This window comes from Pochonia chlamydosporia, chromosome 1 (assembly GCF_001653235.2).
Source record: "Pochonia chlamydosporia 170 chromosome 1, whole genome shotgun sequence".
Taxonomy (NCBI): domain Eukaryota; kingdom Fungi; phylum Ascomycota; class Sordariomycetes; order Hypocreales; family Clavicipitaceae; genus Pochonia; species Pochonia chlamydosporia.
In genome coordinates this window covers 859,249-886,016 of record NC_035790.1, presented here as the reverse complement: position 1 = coordinate 886,016, position 26,768 = coordinate 859,249, and the positions used below count along the sequence as shown (strand labels likewise).

At 51.8% G+C, this 26,768-nt stretch overlaps 8 protein-coding genes across 8 annotated transcripts; 5 read left to right on the top strand and 3 right to left on the bottom strand.

Moving 5' to 3' along the window:
• Positions 1-377: 377 nt before the first annotated feature.
• On the top strand, positions 378-3,331 carry VFPPC_00196 (DNA replication regulator Sld3; the record flags this gene model as incomplete). The annotated part of the gene is made up of 5 exons (XM_018280270.1): positions 378-554; positions 617-1,339; positions 1,392-2,116; positions 2,167-2,705; positions 2,769-3,331. The coding sequence occupies 5 exons, from the start codon at positions 378-380 to the stop codon at positions 3,329-3,331; spliced, it is 2,727 nt and encodes a 908-aa protein (XP_018148232.1).
• Positions 3,332-3,554: 223 nt separating this feature from the next.
• VFPPC_12710 (TRAPP trafficking subunit trs65 domain-containing protein) lies at positions 3,555-5,401 on the bottom strand (the record flags this gene model as incomplete). The annotated part of the gene is made up of 2 exons (XM_018290487.1): positions 3,555-5,152; positions 5,206-5,401. The coding sequence occupies 2 exons, from the start codon at positions 5,399-5,401 to the stop codon at positions 3,555-3,557; spliced, it is 1,794 nt and encodes a 597-aa protein (XP_018148231.1).
• Positions 5,402-5,807: 406 nt separating this feature from the next.
• Positions 5,808-8,543, top strand: VFPPC_12709 (formin binding protein (FNB3); the record flags this gene model as incomplete). The annotated part of the gene is made up of 5 exons (XM_018290486.1): positions 5,808-5,942; positions 6,002-7,207; positions 7,274-7,390; positions 7,457-8,347; positions 8,412-8,543. 5 exons carry the CDS (start codon positions 5,808-5,810, stop codon positions 8,541-8,543), a joined length of 2,481 nt encoding a protein of 826 aa, XP_018148230.1.
• Positions 8,544-9,241: 698 nt separating this feature from the next.
• VFPPC_00195 (ATP-binding cassette sub-family E member 1) lies at positions 9,242-11,346 on the bottom strand (the record flags this gene model as incomplete). The annotated part of the gene is made up of 5 exons (XM_018280269.1): positions 9,242-9,277; positions 9,336-10,666; positions 10,727-11,141; positions 11,233-11,257; positions 11,327-11,346. 5 exons carry the CDS (start codon positions 11,344-11,346, stop codon positions 9,242-9,244), a joined length of 1,827 nt encoding a protein of 608 aa, XP_018148229.1.
• Positions 11,347-14,115: 2,769 nt separating this feature from the next.
• Positions 14,116-16,094, top strand: VFPPC_00193 (tyrosinase 2; the record flags this gene model as incomplete). Its single annotated transcript, XM_018280268.1, has 6 exons — positions 14,116-14,276; positions 14,346-14,422; positions 14,478-14,560; positions 14,622-15,026; positions 15,095-15,249; positions 15,335-16,094. 6 exons carry the CDS (start codon positions 14,116-14,118, stop codon positions 16,092-16,094), a joined length of 1,641 nt encoding a protein of 546 aa, XP_018148228.1.
• Positions 16,095-17,920: 1,826 nt separating this feature from the next.
• Positions 17,921-20,310, top strand: VFPPC_15072 (neutral trehalase; the record flags this gene model as incomplete). The annotated part of the gene is made up of 4 exons (XM_018292825.1): positions 17,921-18,052; positions 18,106-18,169; positions 18,224-20,093; positions 20,163-20,310. 4 exons carry the CDS (start codon positions 17,921-17,923, stop codon positions 20,308-20,310), a joined length of 2,214 nt encoding a protein of 737 aa, XP_018148227.1.
• A 1,480-nt stretch (positions 20,311-21,790) lies between these two features.
• Positions 21,791-23,723, top strand: VFPPC_00191 (isocitrate lyase; the record flags this gene model as incomplete). Its single annotated transcript, XM_018280267.1, has 4 exons — positions 21,791-22,021; positions 22,074-22,229; positions 22,292-22,634; positions 22,813-23,723. The coding sequence occupies 4 exons, from the start codon at positions 21,791-21,793 to the stop codon at positions 23,721-23,723; spliced, it is 1,641 nt and encodes a 546-aa protein (XP_018148226.1).
• Positions 23,724-24,184: 461 nt separating this feature from the next.
• VFPPC_00190 (carbon catabolite derepressing protein kinase) lies at positions 24,185-26,656 on the bottom strand (the record flags this gene model as incomplete). Its single annotated transcript, XM_018280266.1, has 4 exons — positions 24,185-24,477; positions 24,593-25,240; positions 25,302-26,137; positions 26,220-26,656. 4 exons carry the CDS (start codon positions 26,654-26,656, stop codon positions 24,185-24,187), a joined length of 2,214 nt encoding a protein of 737 aa, XP_018148225.1.
• Between the last annotated feature and the right edge of the window lie 112 nt (positions 26,657-26,768).

Below are 26,768 nucleotides of genomic sequence, written 5' to 3'. Positions count from 1 at the left end.
CAATGGTAACTCGATACGAAGTTAAACATTCCAAGCTTTTCGTCGCGGAATTTTGGGTTGACGTTGAAACTACCTAGGTGTTGACCCAATTGACAGCTAGTTGTGTCATTGCTTTGTTTGATCATCGCTGATCTGTCCCAGTCCGGGAAGGAGCGACCGACCCACTTCCATGGGCAGCTCGACGTCAACGTGTGTCCTTCAACGCGTCTGTGTGAACTGGCCCACCTTGAAATTATATGGTCACCGCACAATACATTTCCATATAGCTTTTATCCATACACGCATTGGTACATTAAGCGTAACTATTTGTTGCCTCATTTTATGGAAGACTCTTATTATTACCATGCGTCTTAACGAATGAGTATTTCTAACCGTTCATGTCATCGTCTGCCGTGCTCGACGCAGACGCGTCGCGTCCACGGTCAGGCATATTGACTCCAAGTTCTGATGGGAGCTTGAATCGTCGGGACGTCAGCTCACCAAATGGGAGGACTAAGAAAAGAGCAGATGCCGCTGCGATGGATCACTTGCTCAAACCCTCCATCTCGGTCAAGGTTCGAAATTGCCGCCGGGACATCTGGCCTTGGCTGCTGGATCTTGCTAACCACATTGATAGCCACATCCGCCAAATTTGCATGTCCAACCCCGCGTCTTGTCACCACTGATGCTTCTTCCTCGAGAGCATTTACCTCTTGCTAGTTTCGACTTTTCTCCGCCAGACAATGGCTTACCACAAACCCGATTCGTCGAGTCACACGTAAAGATTTTGGATCTGGAAAGTCGCCTGGGCTCTGCGCCAAGTGTTGTAATCGCCAGAAACGACGCCAAGGGCACGACATATGCTCTCGAAAGGCAGCAAAATGGCTTGTACGTCTTGTGTAAGCTGGGCTCTTGGGTCGACCTAGGAGAGCTGGTTAGGCGAGCGACGGCATCGTGTCATGAGCGTCTTGTGCCTGCGAGGCCAGATCGGCGAGAGACAGAGTCCAATGCGGCATTGACGACTCCCCACTTACACAAAGAACAAAAGAAAAAGAGAGCAGCCATCGAGGCTATCCAAAGTCTGGTACGGAAGAAGTCGAAATCCCAAACTAGCCCGCAAATTGGCGGCGACGAGAACCAAAGCGATGAGGTAGATGTCGAAACACGGGTACGGCAATTACCTTCACCAGAAATCAAGTCCGATAACAGCGGTGGTATTGAACATCCAACAATGGTTCAGGAAGCGCAAGCAGCGCGTCCTTCGGTTGAGAACGTACCTCCTGCTTCAACACTACAAACTGCAGAAACAATTTTTGATAATATCCGCACACAGTATTTTGAGGCATTGTACAGATCTATGGTGGGTGTTTGCCACGGCTGTGAATTCCGGCTTATCTGCTAACGTCTGATAGGGCTCGTTGGCGTATTTTGCTAAAGGACCTCTCTCGCGGGCGCGATCCGCATTCCACTTGGATCTTGAGTCCAACTTGGACATGACTGACTTGATTGACTTCTTGAAGAGTCTGATCCTTACAACGGTGCAGATAGACAAGAAGTATCGTGAGACTATTCCTGATGTCATTTCAAAAATGAAAACGTTGATTGAGACGTCTGACGAGGGCGGTAAGAAGAAGCGCAAGGTTAGAAAGATGAAGCTTGGCAAAGATTCACTATATCCCCTGGAAGATGAAAGCATCCGCAAATGGTGGAATGCGAACAAGCCGGACATCAATGGAGACGAAGCATCAGTCTCTAGCGCACATATCAAATCACATGTGTCGGTGCTTCGCACAAGAGAGACTCAGCTTCAAATGATATTGATTCTGGAAATCCTTGCCTTGGAGCCACTGAAAGGCGAAGAGGAGACTGGAGATGCAAGTTTGCCAACTTTACCGGGAGCACAATCCCGGGCTGAGCAAAGCATGGCACCGCCTCCCAAGAAGCGGAACAAGCATAATCTGCCTGTCTTGGTAGATGTACATGCCGACAGGCTAACCATCTGGCAGTCGACAGCTTCCGACGAGCATGTCTTGCTGGCAGACTCTCAAGCTACGCAGACTTCAGCTGACGGTCACATCCATCAGAAAGCATCGTCAGAGCCATTGAAAGACTTTTGCGTCGATGTGATTGTGCCATTGTAAGCACCACAACTCTATAGTATCACAATCCTTGCTAACTCATCCATAGCTTTTCCGCTCGCCTACCTGAGCTTTGCGACGCGATTAACCGTAAACTCGGTGGTCCAGTCATTGTGTCTCCAGTCAAATCCAAATCGTTGAAGCGGTCATCCAGTAAAAGTGAACAGAAACCTGGCGCCGCGACAAAGCGGCCGGCTCCGCCTAATCCCAGGAGGACATTGCAGAGAGCGCTATCAACGGAACAAATGCATCGGCGAAGCGTTTCCAGGGGACCAAGCAATGCCATCGCACTGATGAGATCAGCAACTTCGACATCTCTATCGGGAATAAAACGGGAAGGAAGTGAGCCTTTGTCCATCAAAGACCTACCCAAAGGAGAAATTTTGATGGGCCGAGCCAGGCAGCCATCACTGTCGCGCAGCAATAGCACAAGCAAACTGGAAGACACCAGGGCAAGTAAGAAGGCACAGGTTGAAGCAGAGCTGAAGGACGCGATATCGGCGTTAAGGAAACCAAATCGTGAAGTTGTTGGCAAAGCAATGGCCGAAGCGGATGAACGTCGAGCCGTAACAAGCTTGTCTGCCAAGAGTGAGTCGTCTCTCTACACCTGCCTTTATATGTAACCACTGACGGAGCTAACCTTCATTCTAGAAGTCAAAAAGATGTCTAGGAGCTCGTTGGCTAGTGCAATTCAAGTCAAGGCTACACCAGCAAACAAACGGTTCAAGGACGTTCTCGCAGTCAAACAAGAAACATCAGCGGGCTTTCTTCCGGAAGCCTCCGATGAAGTCGTACCGCCATCGAGCATTGGCCATTTAGTTCCGTCTACAGGACATAGGCATGGCCTCAGAGACGCGTTGGCAGATAGTGTCTCGCCGGCCACAGACCTCGTTAGTGGAACTCCGGGCCGGCAGTCGTTGCAAGCCAGTTTTATTAGACGTATGGCGTGCGATGAGTCCACGATCCTGCCATCTTCGCCGCTGATGAGCAGAACGGCGGCTTTGGTTGACGAATCTCCCGACCCTCAAACCACAGGGAGGGTCACAGCAGGTGTTCGGCCACGGTCTGACGAGGTTATGGCAACACCAGTTAGAAAGAGTGTATCAAAGCTGGACTTGATCCAAAGTGCAGTATCAGTGCACGAACTCAATCCGCAGAAGAAGGTATCAATCTACGAGACCTTGGGTTGGGACGATGACTTTGATGACATATGATGAGGGTTTATATGAAGCATATCAAGGCGTTTTTAGTGATGGTTATGGTTCGGGATTGGATAGGGCAATGAGATCGGAATGGCAGGGCATCAAGCATTTGCATCATTGGAGTTGTTTCAGGCAAACGGAATTTCATCTACATAGGCACTCACTCAACGCATGGAAAAGTAGAAGCACAATGCATACGGCAGTCATCAACACTCTTTATTTTCATCATTCCTTCTCATGCAGCAGCAGGTTCTACAATCGTAGTAGGTAAGTCGCGTATATCAACATGCTCCTGAGACCCCAGGTCCACAACCCTTATCGCCTCAACACCAACAATACCCTCTCGTAGCGCCAGGAACTGCAGTTCAACGACGTGACACGCCCCTGGAGCCAAGGGTCCAACTCGCGTGTCGGCACTGAGACAAATGACCTCTGTTGCATCCACCGCCGAGTTCTTCTGCAGTGCATGCAAAACATTCACGTCGACCACAGCATCCGCGAGTTCCTTCTCGCCCCGTCTTCGAGTGGCGGTTGACGGCGGGCGGGGAGGACGAGTGTCGTTGCGACGACGTCTCGGGACGGCAACGAGGGCGAGTTTCCGCGGCGGACGGGCCGTCTTCTCTTGTGATCGGTTCACAACGTACACAGTCCATGAGAATACGTCTCCGGGGTGGACGGGCTCGGAGGGGCCAGTGAAGGACATGGTGATGCCGAGGTCGGGGACTGATGCTTCTGAGCGGGTGGAGGCTTCGAGGCCGGGCAGCGCGTCGGGTCGAGTGACGGATGGGGATTTGAGAGGTGTGATGGCCGTGTTGCTGCCTATGGAGAGTTGTGAGGGTTTGTGCGCCCTTTGGATGCCCGTTGATTCGGCCATGTTGTTGAAGCTTGGGTTCACGGGGGTGGTGAAGTCGAGAGCGGTGTTCCAGCTCATGGATAGTTTGGGCGTGCACACATCAGGTATGACCTGGGCGGTGGCGGTGATAGAAATGTCGAGTGAGCCGGTGAAGTTTCTGGGGGTCTTGTCGATTTGGTGCGGTTTGATGTGGTACAGGAAGGTGATGTGGTCGTGGGATACGCAGCTCATGGGTAACTTCATCTGCTCGTCGTCGTTGAGGGCCTCCACGGTGGCATCGTCAGTAACGAGCTGGATAGCGTCGAGAAGCACCTCGCACTCCACGTGCGGCGTAAAGTCTACTTCCAACATGGCGATGAGCGTGGAGGTTGGCTGGGCCGTGGGAGGTCGTGAGAATCGGATCCGCGTGTGGATGACGGGGTGGATGGGTATCTTGAGGTGAGGGAGGGCGCGGATATGAGCGACCAGGTCTTGCTGTCTGCTGACGGGAGCGACTCTGGATACGCGGAGGGCAGACAGGCGTGGCTGGATGCCGTTGAGGGCTGGGTCGGAGGAGAAGGATTCGAGGAGGTTGAAGCTGGAGGGCATGCCGCTTTGGAGATATCCCGTGCCACGAGTGCTGACGTCGGTCCGGATTTCGGGCTTGAGACTCGCAGATGCGGTGAACATGACTGTGGGGTGTTGAGGCCGTATCCGTGGCCGACTTAGGAATACGGGTAATTTCCACATGGCGTAGACAGTTTGAGAGGTGCCATCCTCGGAGTCGCTCTCTTCTTGGTCCACGATGATGAAGGGGTCTGCGACATCTTCAACGTGTCCTTTGAAGATGGTTTCGGATGCGGGTTGTGATTCCCGGTCTGTAGAGCCGCCGTTGACAATCTGGCCATCTAGTGAGATGACGAGGCGTCTTATTTGTGCTTGGAGGTCTTTTTCTTCCATCCATGGCATCTTGAGAATGAGAAGCACGTCGACGGTTTCATCTGGGAAGGTTAGTCAAGTGCATCTGACGGGGAGGGAAGGGGAAGTTTCATACCGAAAAAGAGTGATTCTCGCTGTTCTATTGAGTCTAGTATTGAATTTCCGGTGCTCACATCTTTGAATGCCTTGTCGAGGTCGATGCTTGTCCTTGAGGGTACCAGATATGTGAGATACGACTGCTCAATGAAGTCGTAGGTTGGGTCGTTGGCCAGATTGGCCCCGTTGTCCACGTTCCCGCCAGCGTCAGCCATATTTCTAAAATAAGAAGTGATGCTATATCATTCAGTCATTCATCCTTCACGGATTTTTGTGTCATTCAACTCCTCCGTCAAGCTATTTTCCTGAGCAAGGCTGGGCTGGGACCTCCTTTGATTGCTTCGACCGACGATGTTGGCGCCATCCAGTTGAATGGACCCGCTTTGTGAACAGCAGCTCCCCTATTGGTCCGTGCATTACTTGGGGACCAAATCTACTCTGCCGGTTACTGATCCATCAAACTAACCTCGCCATTTTCTTTTTTTGTCGCTTTCGTCAACCGTCCAGCCAGCAGATATCATCGCAACTTGAGCCTGCACGCGCCGGGCAGAGCATTGCTTGAGTTGCGCCTGGATTATATTCTTGCTGAGACGCTAGCTGCACCCAGTCAACGGCGCCGTGATGAGCGGATATGGTGGTCCAGCCGCGGCTGCGTGGCAGGAACATCACACTCCTGATGGCCGTGCCTATTACTATAATAGTGCCACCAAAGTGACACAATGGACCAAACCTGATGATCTCATGACGCCTGCGGAGGTGAGTCTTTGGCTTTTGCCACTCTGATATTATTGGCGTCAGCTAACTTGGTATTGTAGCGCGCGCTTTCGAGTCAACCATGGAAGGAATACACGGCCGAGGGCGGCCGAAAGTATTGGTACAATACCGAAACGAAGCAAAGCTCGTGGGAGATGCCTGATGCGTATAGAAATGCTATGGGACAGAGTGGTGGCCAGCCATCGTATGGTCAGAATGGTGGCCACTCTCACAGCAGCTACGAACATCCTCGTGAGAGTCGCGACCATCGTGACCCTCGTGACCAACGTGATCAGCGTGACTTTTCTGGTCCCGATTCACGCTATGGAGGCTATGGAAACGAATCGAGGGCCCAGGCTTTTATTCCAGCAGCCAGCGACGAACCTGAGTATGCGTCCCCGGAAGAGGCAGAAGCCGCGTTTGTGAAGCTGCTGAAGCGGTGTGGCGTGCAACCCGACTGGACGTGGGAAGATGCTATGCGAGCTACCATTAAGGATCCGCAGTATCGATCAATTCGAGATGCAAAGGGCCGACGAGATGCATTCGATAAATATTGCCAAGACGTGATCGTTCAGGACAGAGAGCGAGCGGATGAACGGATGGCGAAGCTTCGCGCCGACTTTGAGACCATGCTGAAACGACACCCCGAAATTGTTCACTACACGCGCTGGAAGACAGCCCGGCCGATGATTGAGGGCGAGACCATCTTTCGTTCGACCAATAACGAAGAAGAACGTCGACAGCTGTTTGAGGAATACGTAGTTGGGCTCAAAAAGGCGCACAAAGAGCGGCAGATAAAGGACCGCAAGAATGCCCTTGATTCGCTCAAGGATCTCCTTCCTCGGCTCAGTATTAAGGCATATACTCGGTGGAGCGATGCTCAAGATATCATTTCCGCGGCGTTTCAAAAAGACGAGAAATACCAGGCTCTCAACAAGTACGATACTCTGGTCACCTTCCAGGATCATATCAAATCTCTTGAGCGCTCTCTAAACGAGCAAAAGCAACACGAAAAGAAAATGAAGTATCGGAGAGAGCGTAAAGCCCGAGACGCTTTCAAATCACTTCTTTCTGAGCTTCGCAAGGATGGTAAAATCAAGCCAGGTGTAAAATGGTCCGGCATCCAGCCCCAAGTTGAGCGAGACGAGCGATACAGAAACATGTTGGGCCATGATGGCTCCACACCACAAGAACTCTTTTGGGATGTTGTGGAGGAAGAAGAACGATCCCTGCGAGGGCCAAGGAACGATGTCCTGGACGTTCTCGAGGTATGCAACACCAACACCGTCGCTTGACCAGTTGAGTCTTGGAGCAAATGCTAACAATTGTTTCAGGATAAACGGTTTGAACTCACCCCAACGAGCGATCTCCAAGAGTTCCTGTCTATTATGAAGGATGATCGACGCACTGCTAACATTGACAATGATATTTTGCAATTGATTTTTGAACGGGTGAGCCCTTGCCTTTCTACAAACACCCCCAACCGCCCGCCCAACATGGCTAACGTTGAATTTTAGCTTCGCGAAAAGCGTGCTGCCAAGCGGGACGATGACAAACAGTCCGATCGTCAACAGCGACGCGCCGTTGAGGATCTGCGAGCACACTTGAGGCGCCTTGATCCACCAATCGTGTCTGGTGACACATATGAAAAGGTACGATCTCGCCTACTGAAATCAGAAGAATTCCAGGCAGTCAGTTCCGAAGACCTCCGAAGAGGCGCTTTTGATAAGCACATGAGGCGACTTCGAGAAAAAGAAGAGGATGACGCCGATCGAGGGCATAGACGAGGCAGCCGCGTCTCTACGGAGCGTGAAACCTCCCGCCGTGAAAGGGAGCGATCTAGAGGTGAGAGATCTCAACGTAGTACCCGTCCTGCCAGGCGCAGTCGCAGCCCGGAACAGGATCCGTACGAAGCCGATAGACGCAAAGCTATTGCGGAAAGGGAGCGAAATCACCGCAAGTCAACCATGGCAGAAAATCTCTTGACCAGCGACCGCGGCGGCCGACTGTCTCCGCCGCCACGACGAGAACGAGACCGTGACCGTGACCGCGAGCGTGATAGAGAACGTGACCGTGACCGTGACCGTGATCGAGATCGGGAGCGAGATCGTGATCGCGACTCTGTGCGTGACCGAGATAGGGATCGGGAACGTGAACGAGACCGCGACCGTGACCGTGAACGTGATCGCGACCTTGACCGACCGCCCCGTTCACGACGCGATGATGACAGTCACTACGACAGGGAGCGAAAAGATCGGGAGGATGAACGGGAGCGGCAGTACCGTCGCCGCATTGATCGAGGTTCGTATGATGAGCTCCCTTACGGAGATGAGCGACCATCAGGTTCACGACGCCGGCGACAAGAAGACGAAGACGAGACGTCTCGCAGAGATTCAAGAGACTCAAAGGTATGATTTGACCCCAAGAATAATTTGAATTGCCTCGCCCGATGCTAACGACTGTCCATTACAGAGACTCAAGAGAGACCGATCCCGCGAACGATCCCCAACCCGTGAGGGGCGTGCACGTCCCAAGACGCCGCCCGCGGCTCCTGCAAAGGAGGTCGTCAGAAGTGGTAGTGAGGAGGGAGAGATTGAAGAATAAGCCTGTGTCTTCTTCAAATCCCCTTGTCTCTTTGATTTCCTTACTTACTAGCACTTGTAGCCCAGATGGATGTCACCCCTTTCAGCCCAATTTAGTCCCAGATGTTGTAGGCTCTGTTGGTGTAAGACATTACATTTGCTTACGGTGGACGTAGTAGTAGCTTAGAATGAAGATGTACATCAATGGAAAATATATGTGGTGATGCAACTTTCACTGTGACGCAAAGCATGGGTGTATATGTGAAAGACACTGTATTTTTATTCAAACTAATTGCAACGATGATGCATGGATTCCAGATATTTTGGCTTCCCGCGAGGCTAGGAAGTCGGACGACAGTCATCCTGCTTGATCCATTGTCCCTCAATCTGCGAAAATCACAAATGGCCTGCGTCGCTGGTCCCAATACACGATACTGCAGTGGGAACTTAACGATAATAAAAAGACGGCACACGCAAAGAACGATTGATCCTTGAAAAATCAAAACTACAGGCCATTCATCTCGCAGGACCAGACAACAGGGGATAGACTGCCGTCGCCCTGGTTAGTCCTCTGGTTCGTCGTCCTCGCTGGCGCTGCTCTCTGGCAGTGCCGTATCTAGGCCATGGCCGCTACTGTGCTTCGTGGAAGCAGTCTTTTGAACGCCTTCAACGCCGGGAAATGCTTCGTGATGGGGGTTATTGTTGTTCTTGTTGCCCTTTTCAGGAGCTCTTGTCGGGGGTCTCCTCCAAGAAGAACTGTGGAGAGTTAGCACACTGTTCGAGGGTGGTACCTACAGGGTGTGGAGTAACTTACAAAGTTGCCGCTCATCTTTTGTTCCTGGTCCAACTGAGATCCGAGCTTGTTGATACGGGGGCGGTAGTTGGTGGGGTCGCGACGGAAGGTAACATCCAGGTTCTTGAGGAAAGTGTTGCAGCCGGTGAGGAGGGACTCGGGGCGGTTGGCATGGGCGTCGATACCGGGCTTGCCGTCAAAGACGATGACTCGGTCAGCGAGGTAGGTGGCCATGATAAAATCGTGTTCGACGACAAAGGCAGTCTTCTTGGAGTGCATGATGAAACGCTTGATGACACGCGAGGCAATGATACGCTGCTCGGAGTCGAGGTAGGCCGAGGGTTCGTCAATCAGGTAGATGTCTGCGGGCATGCCGAGAGACAGAACAATGGCAACACGCTGCAATTCACCACCGGACAGGTTCTTGACTTCTTGGTCGATAAAATCATCGAGCTTGAGGGGCTTGACGACGTCGGTCTGGAACTGGGGGTTCAAGAAGGCCTGCTTGATCTTCTTGAAGAAGAGCTGGCGGACAGTGCCATCAAACTTGGGCGTGATAGTCTGAGGCTTCATGCTGATACGCATGTCGGGGACGGAGGCCTTGCTGTCGGGCTTGAGGGCACCAGCCAAAAGACGGCAGAAGGTCGTCTTTCCGGTACCGTTTTCTCCCATCATGACGATAATTTCGGAATCGGTAAACTCGCCTGCGTCAATGCGGAGTCTGAAGTTGCCGAGCTGCTTCTCCATTTTGGGGTAGTTGAAGGCACGGGACTTGTCAATGACAAAGTCGTCGGCGGTTTCGGCAAGACGGAAAGTCAGAGACTCGTCACGGAAACGCAAGTTCTCGGTGGGAATGTGACCGTCGAGGAAGATGTTGATACCTTCACGGACGGAGTGAGGCAGAGTCACAACACCATACACAGCAGGCTGTCCATAAAGTACGCAGATGTAGTCGGATAGGTAATCCAGGACGGACAAATCGTGCTCGACAACAATGACGTAGTCGTCATCTCGAAGCAGAGATCGAATGATCTGGGCAGCACTCAGACGCTGCTTCACATCAAGGTACGAGGAAGGCTCGTCAAACATGTACACGTCGGCCTTTTGCACACAGACGGTACCAATGGCGAATCGTTGGAGCTCACCACCGGAGAGCAAAGTGATGTCACGGTCCAAGATGTGGTTAAGTTCCAGGACCTCGGCAACCTCCTTAGCATTACCAAGAGAAGCACGACTCTTGATGAGAGCCTTGACACTCTTCTCCGGGCCACGAACAGCCTTGGGGATCTGGTCGACATACTGCGGTTTGACGACAGCCTTGAGGTCATCTTCCAGCAGCTTGGTGAAGTAGTCTGAAGGTTTGTTAGTCTCAAGAATGCAATATGTGCATGGCCTGGTATGATTCAACTCACTCTGCAGCTCAGATCCACGGAAGTGCTTGATAACATCCTCCCAGTCGGGGGGGTTGTCGTGGCGGCCCAAGTTGGGCTTCAACTTGCCGCTGAGAATCTTCAACGCAGTACTCTTGCCGATACCGTTGGTTCCTACCAGACCAAGAACCTGACCCGGTCGGGGCATAGGAAGACGGTGGAGCTTGAAGCTGTTGGGACCATAGCGATGGGTGACCTGGTTCTCGAGGTTGGTGGGCAGATTGATAATCGTAATGGCATCGAAGGGGCATTTCTTTGGGCAGATACCGCACCCTATGCAGAGACTCTCGGAGATGAAGGCCAGACGGGACTCGGGAGTGACCTCGATACAGAGTTTACCACTGCGAACAACAGGGCAGGACTTCTTGCACTCCTGACGACATTTGCGAGGGCGACACTAAGGAGGGGCATTTTCGTCAGTATGGCGTGGCGGGGTACGCGGGGGTGAACAGGGCAGAAAAAATTCAATCGATAGGGTCGGAACGAACTTTGTCGCTGTTGACGATAGCGATACTGGGAAAGAATCAGTTAGCTTCAGCAAGAAAATAAAAATAAAACTCTTCAGCCATTCGTATCGCGTACCGAGTAAGCTTGTCAGACATTGTAACGGTGTTGTGACGTCGGAAATTGGGACAGAAAAAAGTCTAGGGTAAACAAAATCTTGGAGGGGCACAACAAAATGCGCAAGAAATTCCACCTGTGGCCTGAGCAGGCGAGAAGAAATCAGGTCTCTTTGGAAATCAACTCGCGCGTGCAGAGTAACCAGGCACGCGGTGCTCTTGGGCGAGAATATGTCTGGTGAAGGAGATGGGAAGATTCAAAACAAAATGGAGATAAAATGGAGTCAAGACAAGGTGGCTTATGAGCCGCTGGTGCTGGTGCCGGTGGTGCGCGCACACAAAAGCGAGATCCTGTCTTGTGTGGTCATCAATTTTTCTCGTCCTGTGAATCGTCAAGTTTGGCGGGGCAGGGCATCATTACATGTTTGGAAGGCAGGAGCCATCAATGCAAAAAGCGAGTCTAGCGGGGTCAAGTGGGATGATCTCTGTCGCATCCTGGAGATGGATCAGGTTAGTGAGCATGTCACCTTGGTGAGAAATTCCTTAGCAGGCTACTTAGAATTCATCGTATACCATCTGACCAGTCTGGCCCATGATTCGTGACTTCGGCAGGACGCAACTGCCATCAACTTCAATTGTTCCAAATTAGCACAGCATAGGACCAACGGACCATGAACGCCGCATTTCGAATATTGAATTCTCCGAGGGCTCTTGCTTTGGTAGCCTACGTAGCAGCTTATACAAGCGGTTCACGCTCTGGGATTCCCGCATACTGTAAATCGCTACATGTGCACCGGCGACCGAACCTGGCAAGCAATAAAGACTGTAGAATATATCGTCAAATTACCACTCCACCAGCCATATCTCATTGAGAAGCTCGTTTGCACTCCTTTCTTACTCAAGCAATCCAAGGCAACACAACTTCATTGCCGATGTACTTACTGGGAGCCAAAGGGACACATTTCTGCCGACTTAAGTACACAACACAGGGCTAGTCCAGACGAAGACGAAATAGCAACTACGCCAAATGGAGTCCTTGGCTGCCAGTGGCAGACCTTCTTTCCAGGGTAGCAAAGAATGAGGCTGCTTGGCTGTGCTGTCCAGCGTAACAGACTTTAGACTTACTTTTACGTCTTTATTTCTTTTGTTGCGTGTCTTGCTTTTTGCACAGTCGGCGTTGATCTCTGACCAGGTCACAGTGCATGCGTGGTGCATTGCCCTGCCGTGTTCTAAAAGGGGAACCGGCTCACTTGCAAATATTTGTTTGTCATGGTGTTTACGACTAAGAGCTCATGTTGGAACAACTCAAGTACACATCGCATACGGTGACATTACGTCCCATTCTACTGGAGCCGTGCAACAGCGAAGGAAAACACAAAGGAGTCAAAGAGTACGGAGTACTGTAACCTTGACCACAAAGCAAGAGCAGCTTGTGTACCGAAAGAGAGAGCCACTTTGCGAAGCTCGTGCATGCTCATGCATCCGACGTGGCTTGGATCAAATACGGGGAGGCGTTTCTTCAAATAGCGTAGAGCTGAGAGCAGCCCTGCTCACCTGAAGCAGCTATTAGCGTCCAGCCTGAGCCCCTTGCTGCCTTTGCCATCTCAGCTATTTCGTCCTGTTCCAAGTTTTTCTCCTCGATGGGAAGCGATTCCCCAGTCGCCAAACAAATCGGAGACCTGGGCTGCGATTGACTGTCACTAGTGGCAATTTGAGCCAAACCCCGGCTCCAAATTGAGGTCTGGCCCTATATCAGAAGCATCAGCCGACCACCGTCTTGGCCCAGACCCCAAAGCTTGTCTGGTTAACGTTTCCCTGTCGGTAATTGCCGTATCCAGCGATTGGCGATTGCTTCCCTTGACGCGCCAGAAGAGCTCTGGGTGAAAACCTGGTGTTGTGAGCGCCAAAGCGCCGTTCCAAAGATGACGTGAGACCAATGAAGGAGACGAATATTGTGTAATGTTTGCGAGTCAGCCTCTGTTTCTCCGACTGAGCAACCACAGCAGTTGTTTGGCCCCTGATCAGAGAAATGAGATCCGCCACAAACTTCTTAGGCCTGTCCACTTGGGCCCCGAGGCGGGTAGATCATTCAGGGCTAAAAGCTTGCAATACCACATTGGGCTGTGTGCCTGAGTCCAGAAGCCAACCAGGCCGTTCGATTTATGGTCTGGTAGCCTCGAGTTAATTGCGGACATGGAGTTCCATCTGGTTGGTCTCGTTCCACAGCATCGCCTAGCCCTATGCTCAAGCCTCTCTTCAATATTCCGCTTTGTCCCAATTTCGACTCACTCTCCACATTCTATGGACTATCGATCTGATTTGCGGTAGTTCATATAAATAACACGACCAAATTGTGAGTCCATGCTCAGAGCGCTGCGGCGAACCCAGCCCCCGACGCATGGCTCCCCTTGCAACCCAAGCGAAGAAGTCTTCAAGCCAGAACAGAAACACAATGCCCTACATGCATTTATTCAAGCCGCCTCGGTTGCTCTGCCGCCCGTAGGCAAAAGCCTGCATGAAGTGATGATCGCGGGACGCAATTGGCGTGTGTTTTTTCCAGGATAAGGCACAGGGCAGACGCCATCGCGCCTCACGCCGTTTAGTTCCTGGTGCTTCCTTTTTCTCGTTCCCCTGAACGTATTTAGATTGTGGTCATCATGGAGTCAATGGCTTATTATATATGACTCCCTGCCGTTTACCGATTCTTGCTGAACCACCTCTTGGTGAAACATCTTGACAGGTGGTGACCTCGTCGTTCGTTCGTTACCGACATTAGACATTCGTTTATTGAGTGACCTTTTCCGTATCAAAATGCTACTGAAGCAGACGTTGGCGCTTCTGGCCATTGGCCTTGCGCCACTATCCGTCTCTGCGGCCCATTTCGCAGTTACTGGTGCACCTGTTGACGCTGGTGCAGCTGTTCCCATGAGACTGAACATCAATGACTTCCAGGCAAAGGGCGGTCCTCAATGGTATACTCAAACTTTGGCAACAATGTGCACATACGGTGGTTCAAGTCATGTCTAACTCTGCTGATATAGGGAGCTTTATCTCCGGGCTCTCAAGTCTCTCCAGGACAAGGATGCTCGCGATCCACTCTCTTACTTTCAAGTTGCTGGTTTGTCCATGTCCCTGTAGGTTGGGTATAGATCTTGCAACTTACTTTATTCCAGGTATTCACGGTCTGCCGTATGTTGAATGGAACAAAGGAGGCGCAAAAAAGGCAACGGGGTGGGCAGGGTACTGTCCTCACGGCGTAAGTGGTTACTTGACCTTGTAGCTGCGTGTTAAGGCCACGCTCTAACTACTGAGCCCAGGAAAACATCTTCTTGACATGGCACCGTCCGTTTGTCCTGCTGTACGAGCAGGTTGTCGTTGCCGAAGCAAAAGTCATTGCCAACCAATACCCCGAGAAGTACCGTGCCCAGTACGTGGCCGCGGCTAAAACCCTTCGTGTCCCTTACTGGGACTGGTCAGCCGATCCTAACGTCCCTCCTGCTACTATTCCCTCAACCGTGACAGTCAACGTTCCCAACGGCCAGAGTATCAAGAAGACCACCATCAACAACCCGCTGCAAACCTACAACTATCCCAAGGCGGCGTTGAATGGAGAGTTTGGAAGATTCCCCCGTAACGCAAAGACTGTTCGATGCCCTGCCCCACAGAGTTATCCTGCTTCGGCGAACCAGGGTCTCAAGGGCCTTGGCTTGAAGCAGAGTACAGTATGTCAAGATACTTCAAGTTCAAGTGGCATCACACATATACCATGATTGCTAATTATGGGAACCAGTACGACGCCTTTACCTATTCCACAAACTTCAATGAGTTTGCCGTCACACGCCAAGATGGCCTTGGCCTCGAGCAGATGCACAACTCCATTCACTGGGACGCCGGTTGTGGAGGACAGTTTCTCGATGCCAGCATTGCCGGATTCGAACCCTTGTTGTAAGCCCGGCCCGCCATCCCAACACTCATCGGCATACACCATGACATGCCAATGTGTAGTTTCCACTAACCATCCTCACAATAGTATGCTTCACCACACTCAAGTCGACCGTCTCTGGACATACTGGCAGTTCATCAACCCCGCCCAGTCCATCTTCACCACCTCCTACAAAGGCCAATCTCGCTTCTCCACGCCTCAAAACACACTCATCACGCCCGACTCCCCCCTCCAGCCATTCTACGACTCCAGCGACAAATACTGGACCTCCAAAAAGACAGCCAGCATCAAGGGCATGGGCTACACCTACCAATCTCTCGAGTACTGGAAGAAGTCCGCCGCGCAGCTCAAGACCGACGCTACCAAGCTCATGAACACCCTCTACGCCCCCAAGTCATCCGGCAAGCGTGACGTCGCTCCCACCAAGACCCGATACTTTGCCCGCGTGGAGCTCAACAGAACGCAGGTCGAGCGTCCGTGCTCGGTGAACGTCTTCATCAGCGGCAAACAGGCTGGCAGTGTGGTCGTCATGCAGTTGCCCGAGGAGGGTATTCTGCGCGGGAGCGTGGCTGTTGACGACAAGATGGCTGAGGCGTTTGGCAAGACGGCTGATTCGGACGGTTCCATGGGTTCGGTGGAGCATTTGGTAGAGATGGAGATTCGCAAGCCGGATGGGACGATTATCCCGATTAATACGGTGCCGAGCTTGAATCTTACGCTTGAGCAGGTGGCTGTGACGCCGCCAAAGAGTAATACCGAGTTTCCTAAGCCTGGCAAGAAGAAGAATCATAGGGCTGGGCTTCGTGATCGTCACAGGAGGAAGAAGCACAATGACGATGACGACTAAGTTATCCTTGTGGGAGTTTTGATGTACTAGACGTCTTATATAATTTTATTGGGTACATATGAAACTTACAGCTAGATTTGTAAATTTTGGTAGTTTACTTATAAACTGAGACATGGGCTGCTTGTACCACTGTTTTGCTGCTGTACGACGTAGAGTCAACTATTTTCTCAACCATGAGGTGAAACAGTTATCAAGACTGCCTCGATATCGGGGGATAGTCTGGATAATGTGGTTGAAATATCAGGGTTACATGGTGGGCTCTACCATATCTAGCCCTTTCACAGAAGGAATAGAATATGGCGATAGATACGCAAGTAGGCATGGTAATGTTTCATGAGACGGTATGATATAACCAACTCGTAATTGAGTTTCGCGGTGGCTGGAGAAAAGGAGTATTTATGTGGGTTGTGTTGCCACTGGTTTGTGCCGTGTTCCTGGAATGGATGGACCCCTGGCATTTCTGATTGCGATGTCATTTCGTAGATGAAGCCATGTATATCTAGGTTACTAAAATTGGTATGGATAAAGTCTCCGAGAGTTATAGCCTCGGTAAAGAGTCAGGTAAGATTTCTGCAGAATGAAGATGTCAACCCCTGCAGGGTATTTACAAAATGACAGACCGGAATGGCGGAATGCAGAGCCGAGCAGGGCGTAGGAGAAGAAGAGACCTTGGCTGAGCGTGAGTATGCGTCAATAAGACCCAAGCCAGAGTACATCTTCATCTTGAGCTCTTGACTGATGTGCATGATGTTAAAATGGTCTTGTGACCTAAAGGTGTCAATGCTGATGCCAAGAGTGACTTGCAGATGCTGTGCGCTGGGAATTGCCGATGTCGGCGGCATGTTTCGCATGAATTGCAGAAGCTGCACATGTGTGTAAACGGTACGGACAGATAGGGATGAGGGTTTCATATTCTTGGTTGAATGTCTGTACCACCATGGGTAAATATGTTGAGAATTACGGAGCAGTTTCGCGACCAAGTGGCACCAGACAGGATATTGACATTTGCTGCCACTCGCAATCCGTTCCATCAGGTTGGTGCTGTGGGGTGTTCATGATGCCGCCCATCAATTCAATGTTGATCCCTGCATGGATCAATCTCTCTTGCCCTCCAGCTCAGTCGATGCGAAATGGCACTGGGGTGGAGCGCATCAATTGACATGGACTCTCTGGACCGCTCAAGTGAACTGGATTTGACCTCCATGTCTTGCAGGGTCCGTCCATGAATGGATCGTCACCGTCACCGCCTTCCTTCATCCCAACCACAGTCCTCCGATAAAGACATCGCTGCCAGTGTGCATTTGCCACGCCAATTTCGTCTTCCAACATCTCTCATCCTCAATTGCACTTGCCTCTGATTTGTTCCTACGAAATCTCCAAAACTTAACTCCTTGAGACATTTCTGACATCAGTTTAAACGAAATTTTAGCCTTGACATCTACTTGACATCAGCTACCCACCGAAGCCCCTCGAAATCCCCACAATTATATCATACCCCCCATCTGTGTCTGTGTCTGTGTCAAGCCCAAGGTCTTTTTTTGTCCGTGTTGTGTCGGTGACACCTTCTTGGTCTGAGCGAGGGAGCTTAATCTTAGCTCATCTCGTTATCGCGGCGTCTCGTGACACGGACAGACATCCTTCAAACCCGACGAGTAGATTCAAATCTTTTGTTTTGCCATTGTCATTGCTCATCACGCAACTATCCAGGCCGCCACATCAAGGGTAGTTGACCACATATTGACACTGGTCTACCATTCCGTCATACCCGCTTCCCGTGGCCGGCAAAGGTCACTAGACCCTTCCTCCCCATCGTCAACTTCATAGCCATGGCGGGCAAAGCAAACCACCGGGCGCGAGGCTCGGAGGACTTTGGCGTGTTCGACGATGCAAAGACGTATTATACATCCGAAGAAAGACACCGAAACAAGTTTGGCTCCCGAACACGAACCTATTCGCAGGTATGCCTGGCACCCCTTGCTGATGGAGTGGACATGTCATTGACTTTGTGCAGAACAGTTTGATGAAGCAGTTTGAACGAAATGGCCTGCGCGAACCGTTCAGAAGAGGAAGCCACGGTATATTCTACATCCTGTATCCAACCTCCGCCAGATAACTAACACCCGACGTAGATGAGAGCGCCCTGCCTCAGGGCCGTCGATTCCTTATCCAAGTCGACCCGACCCTTGAAAATTTGCAAGCACAAGAAGACACTGATGGCAACATGCAAATCACCATCGAGGATGAAGGCCCCAAAGTGCTCTCCCTACGAACTGCCGCCTCTGCAGGCCATAATCGTTTCGAAGTTCGGGGCACGTACATGTTGTCGAACCTGTTGCAAGAGTTGACGTTGGCAAAGGAGTACGGCCGAAAGCAGATTGTGCTTGATGAGGGCAGATTAAATGAAAACCCTGTGGACCGCCTCTCCCGCCTGATCCGTGACCATTTCTGGGATGGCCTGACCAGACGTATCGACGCCTCGAGCATCGAAATTGCTGCCCGAGACCCCAAAGATTGGACAGATGACCCTCGCCCGCGAATCTACGTCCCAGCTGGGTGCCCGGAACAATACGAGTATTACAAGCAGGTAGCTGAAGAGCGGCCCGAGATTCGGCTAGATGTCCAGCAACTGCCAGAAAAGATCACACCAGAGCTGATACGAGACATGAATGAGAAGCCTGGACTGCTGGCAGTCGAGACGGAAGAAGTAGTAGACCCGGAAACGGGCCGCAAGACGTTGCGGGGTCTTCCTTTTGTAGTGCCTGGAGGAAGGTTCAATGAATTATATGGCTGGGACAGTTACATGGAATCACTTGGCTTGTTGGTCAATGATAGAGTTGACCTTGCAAAGTCAATGGTGCTCAACTTTTGTTTCTGCATTGAACATTACGGAAAAATCCTCAACGCCACACGATCGTACTATCTTGGCCGATCACAGCCGCCCTTTTTAACCGACATGGCCTTGCGAGTGTACGAGAAAATTAAGCACGAGCCGGATGCCAAAGAATTTCTTAGACGGTCAATCTTGGCTGCCATCAAGGAATACCACAGCGTGTGGACCTGTGAGCCACGGCTTGACCCAGTCACTGGCCTGTCAAGATACCGGCCAGAGGGCCTTGGTGTACCACCCGAAACAGAGGCGGGACATTTCGTTCACATTCTCGAACCGTATATCAAGAAGCACAAGATGGAGTTCAAAGAATTCGTTCAGGCATACAACCATGGCGACATCAAAGAGCCAGAGCTGGACGACTACTTTATGCATGACCGAGCGGTGCGAGAGTCGGGACACGATACCACGTATCGATTCGAAGGCATCTGCGCCGACCTTGCGAGTATTGATCTCAACTCGCTGCTATTCAAGTACGAGACTGACATTGCTCGTACTATCCGCAACGTATTTGGCGACAAGCTTGTAATCCCGGCCGAGTTTTGCGATAGAACGCCATACCAGCCGGGAGAAGTCTTGTCGTCTGCTGCTTGGGATCGACGAGCCAAGAGACGTAAGCTTACAGTGGACAAGCTGATGTGGGACGACGAACAGGGAGTCTTCTTTGACTACGACACTGCGAAGCGGGAGCGATGCAACTATGAAAGCTCAACGACGTTTTGGGCTCTGTGGGCAGGCATTGCGACGCCAAAGCAGGCGGCCGATATGGTTAAGAAGGGGTTGCCGCGTTTTGAAGCATATGGTGGTCTGTTGGCTGGGACTGAGAAATCTCGCGGTAACATTGGACTTGAACGGCCTAATCGACAGTGGGACTATCCTTACGGCTGGGCTCCTCAGCAGATGCTGGCGTGGACTGGGTTGCTCCGGTATAGTTTTACAGAAGAGGCGGAACGTTTGGCTTACAAGTGGCTGTTCATGATTACCAAGGCGTTTGTCGATTTCAACGGCGTGGTGGTGGAAAAGTACGACGTGACTCGACCGGTTGACCCTCACCGTGTTGATGCCGAGTATGGCAACCAGGGCCTCGACTTTAAGGGCGTGGCTAAAGAAGGGTAGGTCCTCCTTGTGTGATGGCTAAAGCTAGCTGGATGTATAACTGTTGGTTGCTGACATTTGTGTAGATTTGGCTGGGTCAACGCCAGCTATGTGTACGGTCTGCAGATTGTAAACGCACATATGCGACGAGCTCTGGGAACGCTGACACCATACCCTACATTTATCAAGGCGATTGAGCAGAGCTTGGAGAAGGAACTGGCTGATTTGCCATGAGGGTTACGCAATGTACGCACGGGGGTTTCGTTGACGGCTAGGAAGCGCAAAATTGCATTGATGCAGCGTGTGTATGTTAGAGATGGTATCAATTCATTGCATTCATCATGAAGAGCGTGGTCTGTCGTAGGGCCGTTGCATTGCATCAGCGAGATGTGGTTGTCCATGTTCCAGAACATTGGTTTTAGTCAGGCATGTGAAGGGGCGTGCATGGGTCGAATAATTGGCAAGCATCATGTGACAATGGTGTAGAGTATGAATAATGTCTTTGATCCAGTTAAGAGTGAGTGTTCAAGTAATTATGGATTAACCTAGTTCACGGCGATCAGGTGCATACTTGGCCGTCCTCCGTCCTCCGGTCCGGGTGTGCCTGTCTCGTCATGGCCGTGTCTGTGCTTCATTCTCGGCTGGGTAGTAGGCATTTACGTGTTGGATAGTTATTATAAATTGGCAAATTCCAGACAAGCAATGTTTCACGCAATGAACTAAACATGAGGAACTTGGATCGTTGGAATAACTGCAATCTCTGGGTAGATGCGCATTGTAGCAGGAGTGTGACGGTGACTGGTCAGTGTGCCGTACCGGCGCCGATTCCTTCACATGTCAGACTTCCGGTGCCCCGGGGCCGTACAGGTGGAAGAGCATTAGCAGCGGGCGATGAGCAGTGGATGACATGTAGTCTGGCTGGATGCAGACATGGAGTCTTGCGTGGTGGTTGTGTGTGGCGTTTGGGGTACTCGATGATGGATGGTGGGGCTTGCTTGTGCCGAGATGGATGATGCTTCAATGTTGACTGTGTTTCTTGATGTCTGCTGAATGCAAATGAATTGGAGGCTGTTTAATGCCGCCATTACATTGTCGTGAAATAGATGGAAAATAAAAAAGATATGTAAACAAAATCAAATGCACATTCACCGTGCATCTCAGTCAGCGCTCTGGAGATCCAGCCTTCCAATGTCAATGTGAACCTCGGCCAATGGCGGGTATCCTCCCCCCTCTGATTGGCCACTCCCGCACTCCATATCTGCCCCCGAAACTACCAAAACAGCCAGCCAGCACGCAGCCCTTGAGCCGAGCCCCAAATTCACGTCAGGTCAAGTTCCACGTCTGGCCCAGCCCGTCACGAACAGAAAACGTCAGAGATTCCAATCGCCAGGCGCCACCACTACTCTCAACTCCCAGGCAATGTGTAACCACGGAAATCCGAACCACCTTGCCCGGACTATCCCGAGCCACACACCTCTGCGTTCTGGCCCAATGACACGGGATAGAACTCGTGGGGCGGCCAAGTTCCGAGGTGTAAGTCATATGGGAGACTAGTTGAACGCTCAATTGCCAATGCCGAGCAATGACTCTTAAACTTGTGGTGATTCCCAAACTTGCCCATTGTTTTTTTTTTGTTTTTCCTCTTTTCACAAAATCTCGTGATTATTGTAATTTTTGTTCTCTTTAGATCAAGGTGCAGCTTCCGTCTCCAATCATGGCCGCAAACAACATGGTCAACCCGGCCGTCAACCCAGACACCGAAGACGACCTCTTCGCCAAGGAGGTCGCCCAGGTGAAGAGCTGGTGGTCCGATTCGCGCTGGAGATACACCAAGCGTCCGTTTACTGCCGAGCAAATCGTCTCCAAGAGGGGCCATTTGAAGATTGAGTATCCGAGCAGCGTGCAGGCCAAGAAGCTGTGGAACATTCTCGAGGGGCGATTCCAGGTGCGCTTGACGACTCACCATTCTTTAACCCCCAGCTGACTTTGTAAAATAGAACAAGGATGCGTCCTACACGTACGGATGCCTGGAACCTACCATGGTCACCCAGATGGCCAAGTATCTCGACACCGTCTACGTCTCTGGCTGGCAGTCCTCGTCGACGGCCTCTGCGTCGGATGAGCCTGGTCCCGATCTGGCAGACTACCCATACGTGTGTATTCCTCTCCCTTTACAATGATGTATAATTGCCTATGTGTATACTGACTTCAAAAGACCACCGTCCCCAACAAAGTGGGACACTTGTTCATGGCACAGCTGTTCCATGACCGCAAACAGCGCCAGGAACGGCTCAGCACGCCCAAGGCCCAGCGCGCACAGGTCGCCAACATTGACTACCTGCGCCCGATTATCGCGGATGCTGATACCGGTCATGGCGGGCTGACTGCCGTCATGAAGCTCACGAAGCTGTTTGTCGAGAAGGGCGCTGCGGGCATTCACATCGAGGACCAGGCGCCGGGGACGAAGAAGTGCGGCCATATGGCGGGCAAGGTGTTGGTGCCGATTAGTGAGCACATTAGCAGGTTGGTTGCTATTCGTGCGCAGGCCGACATTATGGGTGAGTTGTTTCTTCCTCTTCCTTTATCTTGAAGCTTGTGATGTTGTATTGGGAGCTTGTGATGCTGTGTTTGGCATGTGAATGCCCCACTTTGCGTCATGAAGCCATCACCAACATCACAAACAACAAAACCTCAAACGATACTTCACATAAAGAGTACAAAATGCTAACCTCTCAGGCACCGACCTCATCGCCGTCGCCCGCACCGACGCCGAAGCCGCCACCCTCATCACCACGACCATTGACCCCCGCGACCACGCCTTCATCCTCGGGTCCACGAACCCAACCCTCCAACCGCTCAACGACCTCATGACGGCCGCCGAAAAGGCCGGCAAGACGGGCGACGCCCTCCAGCGCATCGAGGACGAGTGGCTCTCCTCCGCACACCTCATGCGCTTCGACGAGGCCGTCCTCGCCGCCATCTCCTCCTCCGCCAACCCCAACAAGGACGCCCTCGCGCAGCAGTACACCGCCCAAGCAAAGGGCAAGTCCAACAACGAAGCCCGCGCCATCGCCCGCGGCCTCTTAGGGACCGACATCTTCTTCGACTGGGACGCGCCCCGCACGCGCGAGGGCTACTACCGCCTCAAGGGCGGGTGCGACTGCGCCATCAACCGCGCCGTCGCCTACGGCCCCTACTGCGACGCCGTCTGGATGGAGAGCAAGCTCCCCGACTTTGCGCAGGCCAAGGAGTTTGCGGACGGCGTGCACGCCGTCTGGCCGGAGCAGAAGCTCGCGTATAACTTGTCCCCGTCGTTTAACTGGAAGACGGCGATGCCGCGCGACGAGCAGGAGACGTATATTAAGCGTCTGGCCACGCTGGGGTACTGCTGGCAGTTTATTACGCTGGCGGGCTTGCATACCACGGCGCTTATTAGCGATAAGTTTGCCAAGGCGTATTCCAAGCAGGGCATGCGTGCGTATGGCGAGCTCGTTCAGGAGCCGGAGATGGAGGGGGGCGTTGACGTCGTGAAGCATCAGAAGTGGAGTGGTGCTACCTACGTGGATGAGCTGCAGAAGATGGTCACTGGTGGTGTGAGCTCTACGGCTGCTATGGGTAAGGGTGTCACCGAGGACCAGTTCCATTGATCGACTAGCCTCGTATGTTTTCTAAAATAGGGGAACGGTGGTCGCTACATTGTGTTTTTGGTTTGGAAATTGCACTGCATGTACCATGTTGGAATTGTCGACGTTACACCTTGTACATGAGACTTGAGACTATAGCATGGTGAAGAATTATGTGTTACAATTACATCAACAACCCTGTTATACCCAACGTGCTAAAATCGTGATATGCTGTCAATACTTTATGCCCGCAAACCCTAGCCCGCCAGCAACATCACACTACTACGGGTATAATGATGACCATCCTGTTCTATAGTAAAGCTGACTATTCTTGCCTAACCAAACAATCGCTGAGGCAAGCTGTCTGCAGAGACTCCTTACTCCTTACTCCTGAAAACAATCACAACTCCACTCTTGGCCACTGCGGGCATAGTTTCATCAATCATCAACACCTCCAACAAAACTCGGCGTCTTCCACATGTATATTAGTCTGCCTCCGCCAACTGCATTATCAACCTCGCTGCCATGTCCAGAAAGGGAAACGGGCTCGTCACTTCCTTCTCTTCAAGTAGTCTGCCTTCGGGGGTCTCGTACCCCGAAGACTTGAAGTCTACTAGGTATACTCCCTGTTCCATTTCGTATATCTGAATGTCCAAGTGCAACGCCACAAATCGCTTCTTATTCGGGTTGTCTTGTGAGGTGATGTGGTAGCTGTCTGGCGTGCCGACTTGGTCCTTGTCGACGCCATCGGGCGGCGTTTGAATATGCTTCTTGAGGGCTACGTGTTGTCAGTGCCATGACTTACAAGCGATGAAAGAAAAAAAGTAAAGAAGAAGAAAAGAAAAGAAAGACAAGGGACAAGGACGGAAACGACAGGGAAAGTGGCAACCTACTTGAAGACTCCCATCGCACCTTGATGTGCCATGGATCTGCCGGCAGCTGGTAGCGCTTGGCCGGATCCAGATCGCTCGACTCCCGTGTTAATTGCGCTCCACCGTTGTAGTCGTCCGCAAAGCTGCCATCTCCGCTCGGTGCCTCGCTGTCTTTGCCGTGAAGCTGGGAGTAGTCTTCATCTGGGATGTACTTGGCCCCTAATTTGTGAAGAGCCTTGTGGATACAGAGCAGTGCCTCCCACGGTGCGTTCCTAGATCTGATACCAAATTGCCATCGCACTGGCTTAAGCTTCTTAGGCGGGTTTATTGGTGTCATGCCTTGTGGGCGCTTGCTGCCCTCCTCGAGCCGCATCTGAACTCGTGCGTGTGGTTTCAGCCGTCTGGCGGCCTCTTCCTTCTCTGCGTCTGTCCTGGCCGTGGGCGGCTCATCATGAACGGCTGCAACTTGGGGTGGCTGCGAATCAAACCCTGCTTTTTGTCTTTCGATAAAGTCTTTGTGGTGCGTTGGCAAACTGGTCGGCAGGATACCGACCTTGCTGACATATGGTCGCGGGGATATCCCGCCTGATGCCCCCGATCTAGCTGAGGACATGCTCATCATTGGGCTCGAAGCTTCCTCAACGTCGGGCGTCAACGGCTCTTGGCCTTCTGCAAGAAATTTAGCCCCTGTTGTACCAAGATGGGCGAGTAAGATGAAAAAGTGACTTACGATTCACTTGCATGAGTTTATTTTCCCTCACAATCATGTAAGCATCCTTGATGGCGGACGGTTCCTCAGACTGCAAAGCTTCTTCAACGTCCGTCTTGCCGTAACCCATAGTTTTACTAATCTTCTCCGTGACTTCATTGTGAAGCCTCTCCTGCACTTGCACAGGAGCATTCGGGGCGATGTCGCTTGTTTCAATAGCCTTGTTGGGGTCGACGCCAGTGTTGAAAAACTCCTCGACGGGAAGCTGAAGATAGGCAGGTAGGTCAGTCAAGAACCATGGATCCTGTCGGATTTCCTCAATGGTAGCTCTTTGCACAGGGTTCACAACAAGCATCCTCTTGATCAGGTTGGCAGCTCCCGACGGCATCCACTGCGGGATGCTGTATGTGCCCCGTGCAATTTTGGCAAAGAGACTGGGGATATGCTCATCGTCAAAGGGCAGCCGTCCAACGAGAAGAACGTATAAAATAACGCCACAGCTCCACACATCAACCTCGGGACCAGCGTACAGCTTTCCGCCAATAACTTCGGGTGCAGCATAGTTGGGACTTCCACAGCTCGTTTTGAGGAAATTTCCATCCGTCATAATATTGCTCAGACCAAAATCTGCAATCTTGACATTGAGATTATCGTCCAGCAGCAAGTTCTCAGGCTTCAGGTCGCGGTGGACAATCTTGTGACGGTGGCAGTACTCGACGGCACAAAGCATTTGTTGGAAAAAGCGTCGTGCTTCGGCTTCCTTCATGCGGCCATTTTGTACAATGTAGTCAAACAATTCCCCGCCAGCATACTCGAGCACCATGATGATTTCGGTGTGCGTCTTGATGACAGTGTACCTGTATACAATATTAGCTGATCCGGTCATGAGGTTTTGTGTATGTTCATGTTGATATGTAGGCACTACCCGGTGCAACGTACAGTTTAATGATGTGTGGATGACGCAGCAGCTGAAGATACTCAATCTCTCGCTCGACACGGCCAGCCATGTCTCGACTGATGAGTTTCTTACGTGCAATAATCTTGAGAGCGACTTGCTGCCCGGTGCCTTGGTGAATAGCCAGCCTCACTTTACCAAAGGAACCCTCGCCCAGGGTTCGCACAATTTTGTAGGCGCCAATGCGCTGCTCGGTCTTGGTCTTGTCTCGCGTCGACTCCATGGGATTCTGGCGGGTGCCGCTCGACTTGGAGGATTTGCCAGCATCGTCACGGTCACGATCACGATCACGGTCACGGCCTTGATGTCGGTGGTGGTGGTGGTGGGAAGACGGGGGTTGTTGTTGCTGTTGACGCCGGACGTGGGTTGAGGAGAGGGATATTGTGAGTTCCTCGTCCTCGAAGCCTCCTCGAGGGGCCATGGCGGGGGCGAGGGCGATAAGAGAAGGGAATACGAGGCGAGGGAATAGCTGGGAAAATGGCGGGATCGACCGACGTCAATGGCGGGTTGACGCCGCGATGCAAAAGCGGGCT